Source organism: Rhynchophorus ferrugineus, unplaced genomic scaffold (genome assembly GCF_030347505.1).
Source record: "Rhynchophorus ferrugineus isolate W39M unplaced genomic scaffold, kcgeb_rfMv2 rfM4, whole genome shotgun sequence".
NCBI classification, from domain to species: Eukaryota; Metazoa; Arthropoda; class Insecta; order Coleoptera; family Curculionidae; genus Rhynchophorus; species Rhynchophorus ferrugineus.
In genome coordinates, this window is record NW_027472583.1 from 18,305,288 (window position 1) to 18,323,132 (window position 17,845).

Genomic DNA, 17,845 nt, shown 5'->3' on the forward strand with positions numbered 1-17,845 from the left:
TTGTAGTTTTAAGTTCTTCGATAATATATGTATCAGATGTATTATAATGTAAAAAAAATTATATTTAGTAGAATATTTGTTCAATTATTTTTTTTATCTTAATATTTTGTTATTTTGTATGTAGTAGCTGCGGCAACAATGTGACGTTTCCCATGTCATTGCTATTTTGAACTGACTCTAATCACTTCACAACTGAAATAAATAAAAAGTTCCTCCTGTGACATGCTTTTTTTTCAGGAATTAAAATACTAATTGAATGTATAATTCGGTATGAAATTAACTATACTTATTTTCTTCAAAAATAGGAACAGAAAGTCTCGCTATTTTATACAACGATGCTTAAACCATTTAGATCTACATAATTTATTATTGTATGAAACCCTTTTTCATTATTATCAAGTATGACAATTAAAATAAAATGATTGTATTTAATAATCTAAATATTTTTAACAATTGCCAATTCATGAGCTGATGACAAAAGCGAGTTAAGAATTCAAGGTATATACGAAATTGTTTAATAAGTTGTGTTTTGAGATAAATAATTCCAATTATAGTTTGAAATATACTTTGATGGATATTAAAAGACATCTAACCAATTCTCTAAACTTTAATACGTTTGCGTCACCAGTGTTGCCTCATTCAGTGTTCTATCACCAGTATTAATCAGTAATGATTTTTCAATTCAAAAAATCTAGAAGAATGTCAAAATACTGCTATTCTCCTCTTTAGCCTATTCTTTCGATAATATTAAGTATAAATAATAACAGCGGTTTATTAAAGCACGTAATTTTGGTGACATTGTTGCTTATTATGGGTAGTTTATAATCATAATCAAAATTATATAATTGTTTTTTAATTGGAGATAATATAGAGAAGGGATTCCTTGGCCTTTTTTCTTTTATTCATGGTTGTAAATCAAAGTATCAACTATAATGACTGTGAATACGGTAAAATAATTAATAAATCTTAGTCAATCGATGATCTTATAAATAATAGAAAATTATATCATTGAACTTTACTACATTTCTCATATGTTATCTACATTTCTGTCTTACTGTCTATAATCAAGAACATTTGTAACCAACTTCATGCTGGAGCCTTACGCTTCAATTATCAGTACGTCATTTGATAAGTTGTACCGAGCAAATAGCATTTGCGGGAAGTTTTATGCGGGAAGTAGTATTTTTTAGCGTTTTGCAGGTATCCTAAGTATAGGTATGGTCACAGTCACCAAAGTGTCTCAAAAAATTAAAAATATAATCTTGGATTCACCAAAAATAAGCTGTCCTCATACGTAGCGGATGACAAATCAAGATCAGCTCGATGTTAGCTCTACCAGAGATTAAATATATGAACAGTGAGTAATTTTTTCAACATAAGCATAATTTCATGCAGTTATATCAAACGAAACTGTTAGGAAAGTATCCATAGCTTAATCTTTTAATGCTTAGAGAGATATACAGCTCTTTGAGGGATGTGGAACATCCTTTCATACTCTGTGTAGTAATATAAGATTTAAATAGTGTAAAGATAACCCACGAAGAGGTCTAATCAAACTTCCAAAACAATGCATTTAAAAGAATATAATTTTTAAAAGCATATCTAAAAATACGAAATACTTATTATTTCAATTTGCGTTTTGAGACGAGACATTGATAATTTAATATGGGACAATCGGTCATGGAAAGATAATAATAAAAAATAGTGTTTAAGTAATAATATTTATTGTATAAAGGTAAATTTGGGAATAAAAATTGATTTGGTTTTAATAGTTATAACATCTATTAATAATTCATTGCACATGTATTGGTCGGTTTGTATGAACTTGATCAGACATATTGAATAAGAAATTGAGAAATGATGGAATCGTGACCAAGTGTTAAATAGAGTGGAAATTAACAGCTTGGTTAGTCACTTGAATGAAACTTTCGGAATGTGGTATTATGATTTCATGCTGACAATTTCCAAGACTGGGTGAAAAGTGAAAACAACTAAAGGTTAGTATATGATTAATATAAGATAACTATAGGAAATCGTATTGTGGAGTGTGAAAGGTTTAATGTGCATAGATATGTATGTAATTGTTTAGAATATAAATATGCATTTGGTTAAAATGTGCAATAAGAGAAAGAATACTAACTGTTTTGCACACATTGTAATTGCATTGGAGAAAATGTTTAAATTTAGTTTCATCAAGGGTTGTATACAGATAGTAACAGAACAAACTAAACATAAATACGGTGATATAAAAATGACTATAAGAGGAAACATTACAAGAATTTCATATAAAAGGTATATATGCTCTAATGAAAGTAAAATACATTTCTTGGATATACAATTTTTAATTAGATGAATTAGGGCTCCAGTGGATACGACTACATAAAAAAAACCTTAGAGGAGGTTTGGAAAAAATTTAAAGAAAACCAAACACAACCTTAACCTACAAACTATTATGACTGTATAATTAATAGTAGTTTAATAGTAAGTACTTCCATAATATATGCATTAGATGTACTATAATGTTAAAATAAATTATATTTGATAACATTTTTGTTTAATTATTTTATTTACATTAGAATTTTGTTATGTCAGAATCAAAATTAATTAAAACTCAGAGTTATTGCGGAAAAATTGTGTCGTTTTGACGTCATCAATTTACATGACGTGAGTTAACTGTTTTACTAAACGGACTATAGTTGTAATGAAGTCGAAAAATAATGAACTCCTTCCAGCAATAGGTGACATTGTCGTTAACCGGTTATTGCTCACTCTGACGGCGATATTTCTCTTTTATTTTCTTAAATTTAAACAGCCGGTCGCGAACGTTCCCCGGAAGCGGCATGGACAAGTGTTCAGATGCGCTTTTCCATTTAAATTGGCCTTTGCGGCGAGCGCTCGTCCTCAAGTTGAGATAAAAATAGCGCCCGAAGACGGGCTACCGTGGGCGGCGGCGGGGCCGGGGAGTGGTGTAAACGAGGCCGTTTTGGGAGACGTGCAAAGGCTGTTTAGTTGGAGAATTTGCGGCGGGGCGGGGGATTGTTTCATTTTTAAGTGACCTACTTCAGAGAGACGAGTCTTTTCAGACAAATTACTTTACGGCAACATAAGGAAATGTTAGAGTTCATTGAAAATTTATCTATTTCAGCAATAATATATACATATATACATATATATATATATATATATATATATATATATATATATATATATATATATATATATATATATATATATATATATATATATATGGGGTATATATATATATATATATATATATATATATATATACCCCATATATATATATATATATATATATATATATATATATATATGTGGGGTATATATATATAAAGTGGGAGCTCACTTTTGAACAAAAACAACGACGAGTTGATGATTCGGAGCAGTGTTTGAAGATGATCAAGCGTAATAAGCCCGAGTTTTTACATCGATATGTGACAATGGATCAAACATGGCTCCATCATTTTATTCCGAAGTCTCATCGACAGTCATCCGAGTGGACGCACACGATGAACCAGCTCCAAAGCGTGGTAAAACGCAACAGTCGGCTGGCAAGTTTATGGCGTCTGTATTTTGGGATGCGCATGGAACAATTTTCATTGACTACCTTGGAAAAGGAAAGACCATCAACAGCGACTATTACATAGCGTTACTGAGCCGTTTGAAGGACTAAATCGCTGAAAAACGACCGCATTTCATGAAAAAGAAAGTGCTGCTTCACCAAAACAATGCAACGTATCACAAGTCAGTGAAAACGATGGCAAAAAACCATGAATTGGGCTTCGAATTGCTTCCTCATCCATCGTATTCTCCAGATCTGGCCCTCAGTAAATATTTCCTATTCTCCGATCTCAAAAGAATTCTCACTGGGAAGAAATTTCGCCGAATGAGATGTAATAGAACTGGAGTTAATATATAGAAAAATGTATGGACTAATTAGAAGAAAATCACAATCAACAGGATATAACAAGGTGCTATTATATAAGCAAATATTGGAACCTATATGAACATTTACGGCAACATAAGGAAATGTTAGAGTTCATTGAAAATTTATCTGTTTCATATATATATATATAGCGACTATTACATAGCGTTATTGAGCCGTTTGAAGGACTAAATCGCTGAAAAACGACCGCATTTCATGAAAAAGAAAGTGCTGCTTCACCAAAACAATGCAACGTATCACAAGTCAGTGAAAACGATGGCAAAAACCATGAATTGGGCTTCGAATTGCTTCCTCATCCATCGTATTCTCCAGATCTGGCCCCCCGCAAATATTTCCTATTCTCCGATCTCAAAAGAATTCTCACTGGGAAGAAATTTCGTCGAATGAGGAGGAATAGAACGGGAGTTAAAATATAGAAAAATGTATGGACTAATTAGAAGAAAATCACAATCAACAGGATATAACAAGGTGCAATTATATAAGCAAATATTGGAACCTATATGAACATACGGAATGAAATTATGGGGATATTCCGCGAAAACTAACACAAATAAAAAACAAGTTTTCCAGAACAAAGTCCTGAGAAGTATAATAGATGCACCGAGATGTTAAAGGACTAATCACTTACATTCTAATGTCAATATCGAAGTAATACAACTCTTGGATAACACCAGAACAGGACACAGATACAAAAGTGTCAAACTATTTGATCTTGTGTAGTGTAGTGTAGAGTAGTGAGGTGCATTTAACAGAAAAACAGTAGTGTTATTACATAAACATTTTTACACCATAGACTAAGGTAGGGCTGATGGGTCTTCCTAGATATATAATTAGATTTAAGTTAATGTAAAGAGAAATTGTCAGCAACGACTAATAACAATGTAATATATAAATGTAAATATAATAAAAAAAGTATATTGGAGATGCAAATCTAATCCTTACTATCGGCTCTAAAGTAATGGTTCAATTGTACTGAGGCCTGGAAATGTTGTTGTTCTTCAAACTAGGACTGAATCTTTTTAATCTGGTACTGTCACTTTTCTGCGATAGTTTTACGTTATCTGGTTACAATACTTATTAATTTTCGTTGGTCTCTGTCATTTAACTTTGGGAATCGTCCAATATTCTTCTCCCTCAATGATGTTTTGTGTGAGTGTCTTGAAATATTTTTATGCCAAGAATACAGTAAATAATGAATGGATTCGGAATATTTGCCCTGATTTCTATAAATCTTCATTTTCATTTTATAATAGAGAAGCAGCAAGTAAACAATTTTTAATGAAAATTTTAAATAATCCTCTTATCTTAGTATATATTGAAGAAAGAACATTATGTGGAAGGCATGTTATATTTTATAAAAATCTTATATACTTTCATAAAATTTGTAATTTCGACAATTTTTGATTTTGAGGATTAGTTATAATTATTCCCTTATTATTAATCAAAAAGTTAAACAGGAGTTATTAACTCTTGGTTAACTTGATATCTAATAGTGAAAATTTTCTTTTTAATTATCTATTAATTAAGGGCTGCACATCTTGTTTTCAGGGAATTTGCTTCATTTTACAATTCTACAGAAAAATATACTATGGGTTTTTAGTCTATACAACGAAATAAGATTTTTTTGTTGAGTTCTGTTACGAAATATCCATGGAAAAGATCTGTAAATGCAAAACCTATATGACTCATTATTAACACTTTAGACAAGATTATGCGTGTAGTAAGACAGGTGACAGAACATTTTGGTAAACTAATCACATTGTAGTAATTGAAATGGAATATTTAGAAATTCGAATCCAATTCAAGAGAAACTCTTACGAAAATAATTCATAATTTTCTTGTCCGATTTGAGGGGTTGTTTTTGCATTGTAAAACATGAAGTGCTGTAAAATATAAGTCTATTTTCTAGTAATTTTCTAGAATAAGCCTAGTTGCATTGGGCTATTCAAAAAATCAACTATATACTGAAATTTACTGGCTATGAATCGGTCTAGCCATTTCATAAAATGTATAAATGTTTTCACACTTTACTTAATTTGTATTTTAATATGTGTTCTTTAGTTTCATTATAACTTTTTTTAAACTTCATTATTATTATACGTATTTAATATATAATAAATTTAATTATGTATACATAATAATATATGGATTGTAAAAAGAGACACAGTAATTAATAAATAATATATATAAAAATATTTAATGAATGTTTTATAACCATTACACATATGCAAAAGTTCTATTCGGAATAATAGATATTGAAATAAATTTTATATATGCTATGTAAATTTATACTGGCCCACGAACATATACCAAAACAAAACCGCCAAAAACCAAATTGGCTTTTCCAACAGATAAAAATATATTTCTCCCTCATTGAAATGCCAAAGGATTGTTTAAAGTTTTCGGAAAATTTGCACTCGAAACAAATGAAAAAAAGTGGAAGATTTCAAATAGCGTGCCGGAATGGTTGTGGGATAAAAGGGCGCGGGGCGACCGAAGCCGGGGGAAGGGGGACGAGAGAGCGAGAGGGAGACGGTTAACAAAGAGTCCGCTCACGTATAGATGGTAAATCATCGGATAAGAGAGATGGAGAATGGGAGAGAAAAGGAGATAAAGCCGTTTGCGGCAAAGTTTAGTTGACGCCCATGCCCTTTGAAGCTCATTCGGGGCCTTTCCAGATTGGATTTATTTCGTGCGGACATGAATAGTGACGGCTCGAGGTATTTAGGTCATCTTTCGGCTAATTTTTGGGAAGTTTTAATTGTATAAAAGCAAGGGGAAGGACTGGAATCTTGATTAACGTCGATTTCAATTTGGTGGATGTCTCGGTCTTACATTCAATCTAAATAGTTAATTACATAGTACATATATACATACACCAAGAAAGATGCTTGAAGATATTCTAACGCTCCTTCAACGAAAACTGAACCCTTTTTGGTTGAGTACGGGCGTATCATCATGTAGGAATATGGCAATATAAAAGGTCAATTGAAAATCCCCCGGCCTGACACATAGATGGCGCTACTAGAATTAAATCCATATATTTTTTAGTTATCCATAACCCTCAAAAGATGCGTGTATAAATTTGACAGCTGTCGGATCATTAGTTTGTGAATTATAGCATTTTGAGTGAAGCAACTTTTGTTATTGTGTTAAAATGATAAAAAGGAATTTCGCGTAATATGATAAAATATTGCTTTTCGAAGGGAAAAAAATACAGTTGAAGCAAAAACTTGGCTTGAAGCCGAGTTTCCGGACACTGCCCCAGGAAAATCAACCATCATGATTGGTAAGCTAAGTTTAGACGTGGTGAAATGAGCACCGAAGACGGTGAACGCAATGAACGTCCAAAAGAGGTTGTTACCGACGAAAATATTTAAAAACTCCACAAAATGATTTTGAATGACCGTAAATTGAAATTGCATGAAATAGCAGACACTCTACAGATATCAACTGAACGTGTACATACAAAAAACCATGAATTGGGCTTCGAATTGCTTCATGATCCAACGTATTCTGTAGGTCTGGACCCCAGCGACTATTTCCTGTTCTCGCATCTCAAAAGAATGCGGGGAAGAAATGTTCGTCGAAGAGGTAATCGCCGAAACTGAGGCCTATTTTGAAGCAAAGGGCAAATCTTACTACAAAAATGGTATCGAGAAGTTGAAGGGTCGCTATAGTCAGTGTATCAACTTTGAAAAAAATGAATAATGAGATAAAAAATGAATTAAAAAACTTTGAATAAAAAAAACTAATTTTGCCAAAAAATATGTTTTACTATGCTAGACCGGATACTTTGCAATTGGCATGTTATTGCAGCAATATTGCTAGACATAGTAAAAAATTCATCATTGAAAATGCCGAGATATTTATTTGCACTAATCCGGCAAGTTAGCTGAATGAGACGACTAGCTGGATACCGCGATATTGTCGCCCTTATCACAATAGGACCTCCCCATGCTTGAATGTGAAAATTTTATTGTTTACAGTATATTTACACTTTAGCAAGCAACGGTTTCAGATTCATAATATAAACATTAATTAATCTATTTTAAATTTAAGTATATTTAATGTAATGTCTGGTAAATAGATGTTAGAACAGCTAAGAGAAATTGTTCTTGCTTGAGAGCATTTTTCTGTAAAGTTAATTAATATTGAATAAATATTTTCAGGTTTCATTGGTAAAAACTGCAAGGCTGAGATTCCATGAATTACATAAAATAATTAATTTCAAAGATTTTACTGACAAAAATATAAGAATAAAATATGATAACTACTGCTTTAAATGTCGAAAATTGGAACCAATAAGTAAAGAAACAATGACACGAGTATCAATATATGTCTGTCTAAAGTTGTGAATTCGTTTTACAGTCAGACAATATTATCCTTGTCATTTTATTCTATTAAAAAAGAGATAGAGTGCTGTTAGAGAAGTTCAAACATGTAACGGAATAAACCAGCAAAAGTTGTCCGTTTGCAAAACGTCTGAAAATTCTTCAAAATATTATAATTACGGGTTATCAACCCGCAAACGTTGTTTTAACTCTTTGTTTAAATAAATTTGAAATCGCTACGATTTTTTTTTAAATATCTCAAAAAAAAATATAACCTTAAATTCGCCAAAAAGAAATCGTGTTTCAGCAGATGAGCTTGGTGTTTCAGAAGCACGAAATGTATAAAACAATAAGTAGTTTTTTCAATCGAAACATAAATTAATACAATTATTTCGGAGAATGTTGTCAGTTTGTTGTTAGCTGTATCAGAGATCAAATATATGAAATGTAAAAAACAGTAAGTAGTTTTTTTCAATCGAAACATAATTTAATACAATTATAAAAAGCCAAAACATATACAGATGTAGAACATCCCTTCATATACTGTTGGGTAATACAGGATTTAATTGGTGTAAAGATAATCCACGAAGGGGTTTAATAGAACTTCCAGAGATTTTAAAAAGAATACAATTTTTAAAAACATATAACAATATCAAGGAAGAAATATAACAATTTATTTATTTAAATGAGACATGAATATTTCAGAATGGTGCATTGGGTTGCTCATGGCAAGATAATAATAAATATAGTGTAAATACAACAAAAGTTGATGGAAAACGGTAAATGTTGGAATAACTATCGACTAGGTTTTGTTAGTCAGAACATTTATCGCAGATATATAGTTCTTCATGCTGGAAACAAGAATGGTTTTATTCCTGGTGCAGAATGTTTCTCTAAGTCCAAGGTTGATTACCATGAATAAATGAATCATAACTTCTCTTTGCAGTAGTTTGAAAATCAGCTTTTTAAAAACTTGGTGGAACAATCAGTTATTGTTATTTACAATACATAATATCTACCATATATATATATAGTACACTGGTGAAGAAAATCCCAACAAGTTCATCAACAAAGGCCGCAATTAAGGAATGGCTTATTTTACGTACTTTATAAAATAAGTTTCGAGGAAATCGTGTTAAAGAATGAACTATTTCAAATTGTTACCTGTTAAATATAAGTGAAATATTTAATTGCATTTTATGTAATTTACTTTTTTAGAAATAAGCCTGAGAAAAGATACATAGTAGATCGATTACTGAATGGTACGGCCACAGATTAATACGTCTTAATCCCTATCACTGCACTTTTAATCCAATTGATTTGATACGGGGTATTGCAAAGAATTATTATGCAGGTCGAGGGGATATTCAAACCAGAACTGTCTGGATTAATAGAAAGAGGCATTGTTGAAAATAGCACCTTCAGTTTGTGTGAGCTCGATCAGACACATTGAAGAAGAATGCTGATGATTACCATAAACCTTTACCATACCACTAAAGATCAGGATGCAATTAGATCAGTAACAAATTACTTTAGTTGTAGGGAATTGTATTATAAAGTGTGTAAGCTTTATGAGCATGTGTGTTATTGTTCAGAATATACATGAACGTTTGGTTAACATTTATGAGGAGAGAAATAACACTAATTCTTTTGTAGATATGGCAAATGCATTAAGGAGAATGCAGTGATTAAAGGTAGTTTTATAAAGAAAGATGTATACACATAGTAATAGGAAAAACTTAAGGGAAATATAGAAATATCATAATAACTTTTCAAGGATACATTGCATCGAAAGAAACAAGAACTTAAGAAACAAGAATAATGTTAAATTAAATTATATTTAATACAATATTTGTTCAATTATTTTATTTATATTAAAATTTTGTTATATGTCAGAGCCATCTGTCGTGTCACTGCTATATTGAATCGACTATATACATTGCAAAGATAGAGAAAACTAAAATCAATTATGAATTATTAGTTGATAAAATTTAAGGAAATATGTAATATAACATTTTATTTTTTAAACCTTTTATCAAATATTTGTATTACCTACTTTATAGACCTAAGTTTTGAAAAATCAATAGTTCATTTAACGATAATAAATACATTCGTTTAATATATATTTCTAAATTGTAAAAAGTAAAATGTCTAATTGTATCCGTTATTATTCAAATATACATACTAAAGTCAAAGTATAATTTCAAAGTTGCTTTATGCATATATTCCCTAAAATAAATCATATATAGTGCTTTAGTTCACAGAATTTTAGTAAATATATGAATATATGAAATATAACGAAATATTTTATAGATGCCATTTTACTCTCAAGTTTTCACCAATCAATAAGATATTAGATCATTTAATGGTTATAAGTTCCCCTACTTTAATATTCTTTCTACCTCTAAACTCTGAGAAATGTGCCTAAATATGTTTTAATAAATGTGATCGTATGTTGAAAATATTATCAAACGAAGTTTTAGTATATTATATTTTAAAATTTCCCTCTTCACTCTATTAGGTGAGAAATATGTTTAATATTATGTGATAACAAATATGATTAAAGTATTTTACTTTAAATTATATCTATGTTTGTTCTGTGTTGTTCTCTTTTACATAAATCAATACTTACCAATGGTAAACTGGAAACAGATCGTTTGAAGGCAGAGAATCGACAGTACAAGTCTTCCTTTTGAGATGAGCCGGTTGTCTGGGGCCATACTGTGTCCTAGAAATTAAGAATTAATTAAATAAGTTCAGTATAACTGGTAATATATTTTACTAAATCTGTACTAATAATAAACAATAGAAATTTTTGACAAAATATATTGATTTTAGTAAAATGTATACTATTTGATTTTATACTCTCATATAATGTCTTATTTAATTTGATCTTATTATAAATAAGGCAAAAAAAGCCAGAAAATATGTGTTCATTGTTTTGGCTGACAATAATGTTATAATATTAATCATCGTCCTTCCTTATCCACAAAAATTCACTTTATGTCACACAAACATTTCTTTCTTTCAAGTTTAAGCATTTTTTTATTTTAGGTTTTTCAATGAATTTTAATGAATAGAAAACGCTATTTCAAGGTTTGAAATACATTAATTATGTGTATTTATTATAGCCTTCCTAAACTTTGATGTATTTGTTGCAGTCATCCTTCAATTTACGAATTCTTTTCTTGAAATTAGAATCCGGAAGATTGCTGAGATGAGTTTATATGGCTGGTATTGCTTCATCGTTTGGTTTTAGCATTAATCCATAATCAGCGTTGTGAGAGAGTGTCTACTTCTCATCCAATACGCTGCTGTTCCTTCGCAGATTTTCGAATATTATTCACTAAATTTCCCCCAGTTGGTGGTCGACCACAACCGTTCTGATCTTTATTACTTTCTATGATCTTGATTCAATAAAGATGGATTTCATCATAGGAGCTTGTGAGAAATTCATTCACATTTCATACGACAGATATGTCTAAACCATTGTAATCTTAAGACAGTGACTTCATTTCTGACTATCTCGGAGACGAACAAGTAACGGGTCAATTGAAAATCCCCGGCCTACCATAGTAAAACACAATTTTTTGCCAAAACTATATTCTTTATTCAACAAAATCATTTCAAGGGTGATACAATGATTATAGTGACTCTCCAAATTTTAGATACCATTTTTGTAGTATGATTTGTTCCTTGCTTCAAAATAGGCTTCAGTTTCGGCGATCACCTCTTCATTCGACGAAAATTTCTTTCCAACGAGCATTCTTTTGAGACCTGAGGACAGGAAATAGTCGCTGGGGGCAGATTTGAAGAATACAGTGGGTGATGAAGCAATTTGAAGCCCAATTCATGGATTTGTGCCATTGTTTTTACTGGCTTGTGACAGGGTGTATTGTCTTGGTGAAACAGCACTATATTTTTCTTCAAATACGGCTGTTTCTCGGCGATATCGTCATTCAAACGATCCAATAGCGCTATTTAATAGTCTCTGGTGATAGTCCTTCATGTTTCAAGGTAGTCAATAAAAATGATTCCATGCGCATCTCAATATACAGACGCCATAACCTTGCCAGACGACTGTTGCGTTTTCTCACGCTTTGGAGCGGGTTCATTATGTGCAGTACACTCAGATGACTGTTAATTGGACTTAGAAGTGAATATCGACGCAAAAACTCGGGTTTATTACGCTTGATCATCTTCAAACACTGCTGTTTTTGGTTAAAAGTGAGCTCGCACGGCATCCAGTTTTCACAGAGCTTTCTCATACCCAAATATTCGTGATTGATATGATGTAAACGATTTTATGATCAACTATGAACTAATGATCCGACAAATGTCAAATTTAAACACGCATCTTTTTGAGGATTAGGTATAACTAAAAAATATATGGATTTAATTCTAGTAGCGCCATCTATATATCAGGCCGGGGACTTTTCGATTGACCTGTTAAAATTTGCCTTAAGCATAATCAGATCTCAAGTTCAGGGGTGGCAAACGAATTGGCAATAAGCATAAATAGACGAATTTTAGTCCTGATTTTAATATTTCCTTTCTTCCACACGAGTCCATCTTAAGGAAGCCAACTTTCTTGCACCTTGGTCGATTAGGCCTATTAATTCACCATTAGGTGCCACTTTCTTCTCCTTTATTACTAATTCAAATTTATCCTTGATGGAGTTTGTAGCATCATATTAAACGCTATGTGTATTGTTATATACGATGACAGTTTAACTATAGCAATACTCAGTAATACTCTGCTATACTTTGTTGATCCAAGATTATTTTTTGGACGGGCCGGATAGCGCTATCAAGTTTAATTTGATATTTTCGAAAAATGAAGGAGGCACTTGGATATAGTTTATCTTTTATTAAATACTTTACAAAATACTTTAGTGGTATAATTTAATTAAAGTTCGTAGCAGGCTTTGTCAATAATATATGTAATTTCAATACAGTTGCTTTATGTATTTTATTAAATTTTTGTAATAATTTCTATCTCAGATATTCTATATAAGAACACTTACACAATTTAATAGTAATCACTTCCAGATGTATTAACAAAGGAACGTCTAAAACTTGCTTTATACTGCAATATCTAAAAACTAATTGCTTCCTTCATTTCACGCGATGATTCAATTAGTCTTTTGTTTGCAATAAATAAGAAAAAGTAATAGTAATTACCGCTATATACTGTATTTTCTATTATTTTATTATAATATGTTTGTCCAGGCTTGATGACATTTTCACATTAGAATCGCCTCATTTAAATTCGCTGAACTAAAATTTGACATGTTAATAACATGTGTGACATAATAATATTGATAATATGGCATAACATAAATAATGTATGACATTGTCTTTTAAATGTATTGGTGTTTCCTTTTTACCAACTAGGGCTTCTTTGGACTAGACCTAATGTTTAACGTGGACTCCGAACCAAGGTATTTAACTTACCGACTGGCGAGTGACCAATTTGGAGCTTATACCAGAAGATTTCCGGTGGTTACCCAGCCTGGTCACTGGCGTGAATGGGATCATTTTACTTGTCGGTGTCTACACATTTGCCCAAGAACAGTCACAAATGCTTAGCAGTCACAAAAATTGATTTACGAATATGCCTCAGCAGTATTCGATTCAATAGAAGGAGGACTGTCCTTTCGTCTTTACTACTGCATCAACCAATACGACTTATGACGTTAATAGCAATCTATTTTAATAAAAACATGATAATAAAAATGTGTCATCATCGTATAATAAGCTAATGATGACAAACTTCAAAATTACTTTAACTTTTAAGACAATGCTTATCTATTAATAAAAATGGGTAGTCATAATAAATAGGCTATAATACGAACTTCACATACATTGTACTCATCAAAAAGTTAGTAAACATTAATTAAGTTCTTGAGAATGATGGAAATATTTTCTAATTTAGCATCACAGTTTTATTAAATTTTTATTTCTATTATAACAAAGAAATTCAAGGAACTGAGAAAAGGAAGGAAAAGAGGAACAGAAGGAGAAAGACAATACGAGATAGAGAGCTGGAAGGAGATAGACAGACATTCCAAACACTTGATTTTTGGGTCCTGTTTGATGTGGTCCTTTCTAAAATAAAGCGCTGATTTATTAATATAGTTAGGATAAAATTATAATTTCCATGAGAAAGTTATTTATCAAACAAACCGGCAAAATTGCATTAAAATATTTCCGGGCCTTTCTCGTCCCTCATTGTTCCTCGCTAACAAGTTTAATGTACTATATTAAATGGATATCATATATGACGTGACCTATTCAAGTGGCTCTATCCCCATCTATAAATCCCAGAACAAAATAGACAAACTCAGTAACTATTCTAGGCAGTTAACAGAGTCTATATGCTTAATAATATTTCGGGATATGTTTGTGTTGGCAGTCGCAAAAGCAAACGGTAAAACGTGAGAAACCTTACTAGCTGCAAAGTATTTTTTTCCTCAGTCCGCCTCCACTTCCCTTTTTGAACCAAGTTAAATATTTGAGTTGTATACGTATCGTGTTCTAATCTGTCTTTGTCGACCTGACGACGCCAACTACGATGTATATGCTTGAAATATAAACTATGTAAATCACTGCTAAAGTTTTGCCAAATAACGAAGACAAACATAACTAACGCGTATTGTTGCTTGAAATATTCTCCGTTTATTCTAATATTTCGGGATTTCAGCTACCGAACTTACACGATTAAATTTAACGCGTTCAGTTTGTAGAGATTCGATGAAAGTTTCTGGAGCATACATTGGAATTTACAAGCAATATTGTCAGATTATCTCATTTTGATATACTATAGTCATCAAAAAATTTAAATCGTCGCCGTTTAAAACGCATGTCCAAATCGGATTAACTATGTTTCTTATATTAACAAGACTGTAATCTGTAACAAATTTGAGGATTTAACAACGCCAGCAATTAATAGAGATCGCTTGCGTTCAATATATGAAAGTTTTTTCTTTTATTAGGGGAGATTTTTAACGTTAGATGAAAAATTACATAAAGAAATTGCATTTTGTTTTAGAAATAGTTTTTTGACATCCATAGTTGAAATAATAAATAAATAGTTTTATGATGATACTGTATCCACAGTAAGGATTTTTAATTGACTTGCATATGATCTGAAAACGTTTAATCATTCAAACGGATATTGTTCTAAAAAATAGCTCAGGTGTTAAAACAAGTTGAAGAAAAGCTATGTTAATATTTTTTTTTAGAAAATCAAAAGATTATTCTGGATATTTTTCGGAAATAAACCATCTTCTGGCCCAACTTTGGTTCTTCGCGACATTTTCAGCAATTCAAGTCATTCGTTCCATAACCACCTTATTTAACTCTATTGAAGTTTCTATTTTCTAACTGGATGTTCGCTAAACCAAAAAAATTGCTTCGAGCACTTCATTTTAACTATATTAAAGATATTAAACCCGAGCTAGAAGCCGATTCAAATTTCAAATGCAATTGCTTCAAAGAATCGAACATACGTTGACATAAATACATTATATCCCTTCATATGAGATTAAGTTAAGAGTGTTAAATTATGTCAAAATTAATGTGACAAAAGAGATCAGATCATGGGTTTTTAGGATATTTTAACTTTGTTTATAAAAGCATAATATAAACTACGAAAGGAGAATATTAGAAAATATATAAAAAGTAAAATTTTATACAACCTATTATTCATTATATACAAGTAGTCAAGTCATTAACCTTCTTACATTGCATGGGGGGGGGGTGCTTTCTCAAGGATCTCGTCAAAATGTTTCCGTCTTCTGACATCCAAAATACAAAAAAGAGAGGTGTCGAATATGTGAATATCTACAGAAATCATTTATATATAACCAGTTTAAAGCAATTATAGACAGTTTTAATTTGGTTTTAAGCTTTAATATAGGCAATATAGTGTATAAATATTGCCAATATAAGCAAATTAAAATGAGCTGAATTTAATTCAATAAATTAATAACTGCGCCGTTAATAGCTTCTGTGTATGTCGGCTCTGGTAGAAAGCGATACAATGGTCCTTTTTTGTATGTAGGTCTGTAAGATCCATCAATAAACAAGCATACCGGTCATGTCGGTAACCAGGCTGGGATATGTTCTGAGTTATTTTTAAAAAGAAGACCTTGGGAAGTAATTAGAGGAATAACTTTAGTTCTTAAGCATAAACTTGCTCCCAAACATATTCTCAAGTACCATTTCTGAGAAAATTATAGAAAGAAAAAAATTACCACATATTCTGAAACACCATAATAAAAATAAATAAAAGTTCTACTCTAATTTACTAATTAAAATGTATTCAAATACTAATTCAAATGTTTCCTCAACAAAAAGTTATTTGGTCGTATGATCTTTTAAATTAGCGTTGGAAACTAACGATTGAAAATGACTATCCACTGTTTAGTAATTGATTACTTTGTAATATCGATTATTTCATTCGCCATTTTCGGTCCGACTGGATTTACTATTTTTTACTATCAACTGTTTCAGTCAACTACATTCAGTCTTTATATTCGGTTCGACTGATTTAACTACTTTTTATTATCGACTATGTCAATCGTGTATTTTCTGTTACTATTTTTGGACCTACTAGTTTCATTCGACTGATTTTTAACATTCTGCCTTTGTTCTTCTAGCCGCGACTTTGAAAATAATGTGCCGGATTTATGTTTACATAGATTTATTACATAGGTTTTTTTCTATTTTCTAAGTCTGTCGATATTTCATCAAGTCTTTTGAGTGTTAAAACCTTTTTCATTCAAATTTCAATCCATAATATTCTTAATAATGAATTAACGATAATTAAAATTATTATTTTATATGAAAAGTGTATGATGGTTAAATAGCTGATAAAGATTGATGGAGAGCGAAAAATAAGCGGTATAGGATGTGGATTCCTTTTTATAATCAAGTCAAATATATAAAATATAAAAATAATTTTAAATTATTTAAAATTATTCAAAGTTATATTGAAATTAATAAATTACAGCAATTATCTCTTTCCTTATATTTTCCAAAGAAAGTTCGAAAATAAATATAGTAGTTCTCCATCTTACTCATGCCCTGGTTGAAAAAAAAAGTAAGCAAATGTAGAAATGAAATAAAAATAAACCAATTACTTTTACTATATTATGTCATGGTACTTTCCGAATATAAAAATACGATTAAATATATATGGGATCATTATTTCATTCCATTTTTCACATTGGTACTTGCCAATTTAAAGTTATTTAATATGAACTGATCTGTACACCTCAGAAAATCAAACAATTATCTCCGCCCTTTCCTCTCTCAAAATTAGCACGGGATGCAGTTCGTACCTCTCCGTCTGTTATCACGAAAAGAAAAATAGTCAAAGTGTTTGCAACTGACTGAAATTGTAATTACTATTTTTAGTCGCTAATTTTTTTAGTATTGACTAGACATTTTTTTACTGTTTGATTCGACTGTTTTGCGACTATCGAATATTTTTACCATTTTCAATCAATTGTTCCCAACGCTATTTTAGATATATTAA

The 17,845-nt window shown here is 30.9% G+C and overlaps 1 protein-coding gene across 1 annotated transcript in view; it reads right to left on the minus strand.

Annotated features, from left to right (window-relative positions):
- The window catches only part of LOC143195860 (cubilin), a 172,286-nt gene that overhangs the window by 68,629 nt on the left and 85,812 nt on the right, over window positions 1-17,845 (minus strand). Inside the window, exon 4 of the mRNA XM_076403341.1 lies at window positions 10,931-11,026. Coding sequence (XP_076259456.1) covers window positions 10,931-11,018 — 88 coding nt within the window. The 5' untranslated portion in view covers window positions 11,019-11,026. The remainder of the gene's footprint in view (window positions 1-10,930; window positions 11,027-17,845) is intronic.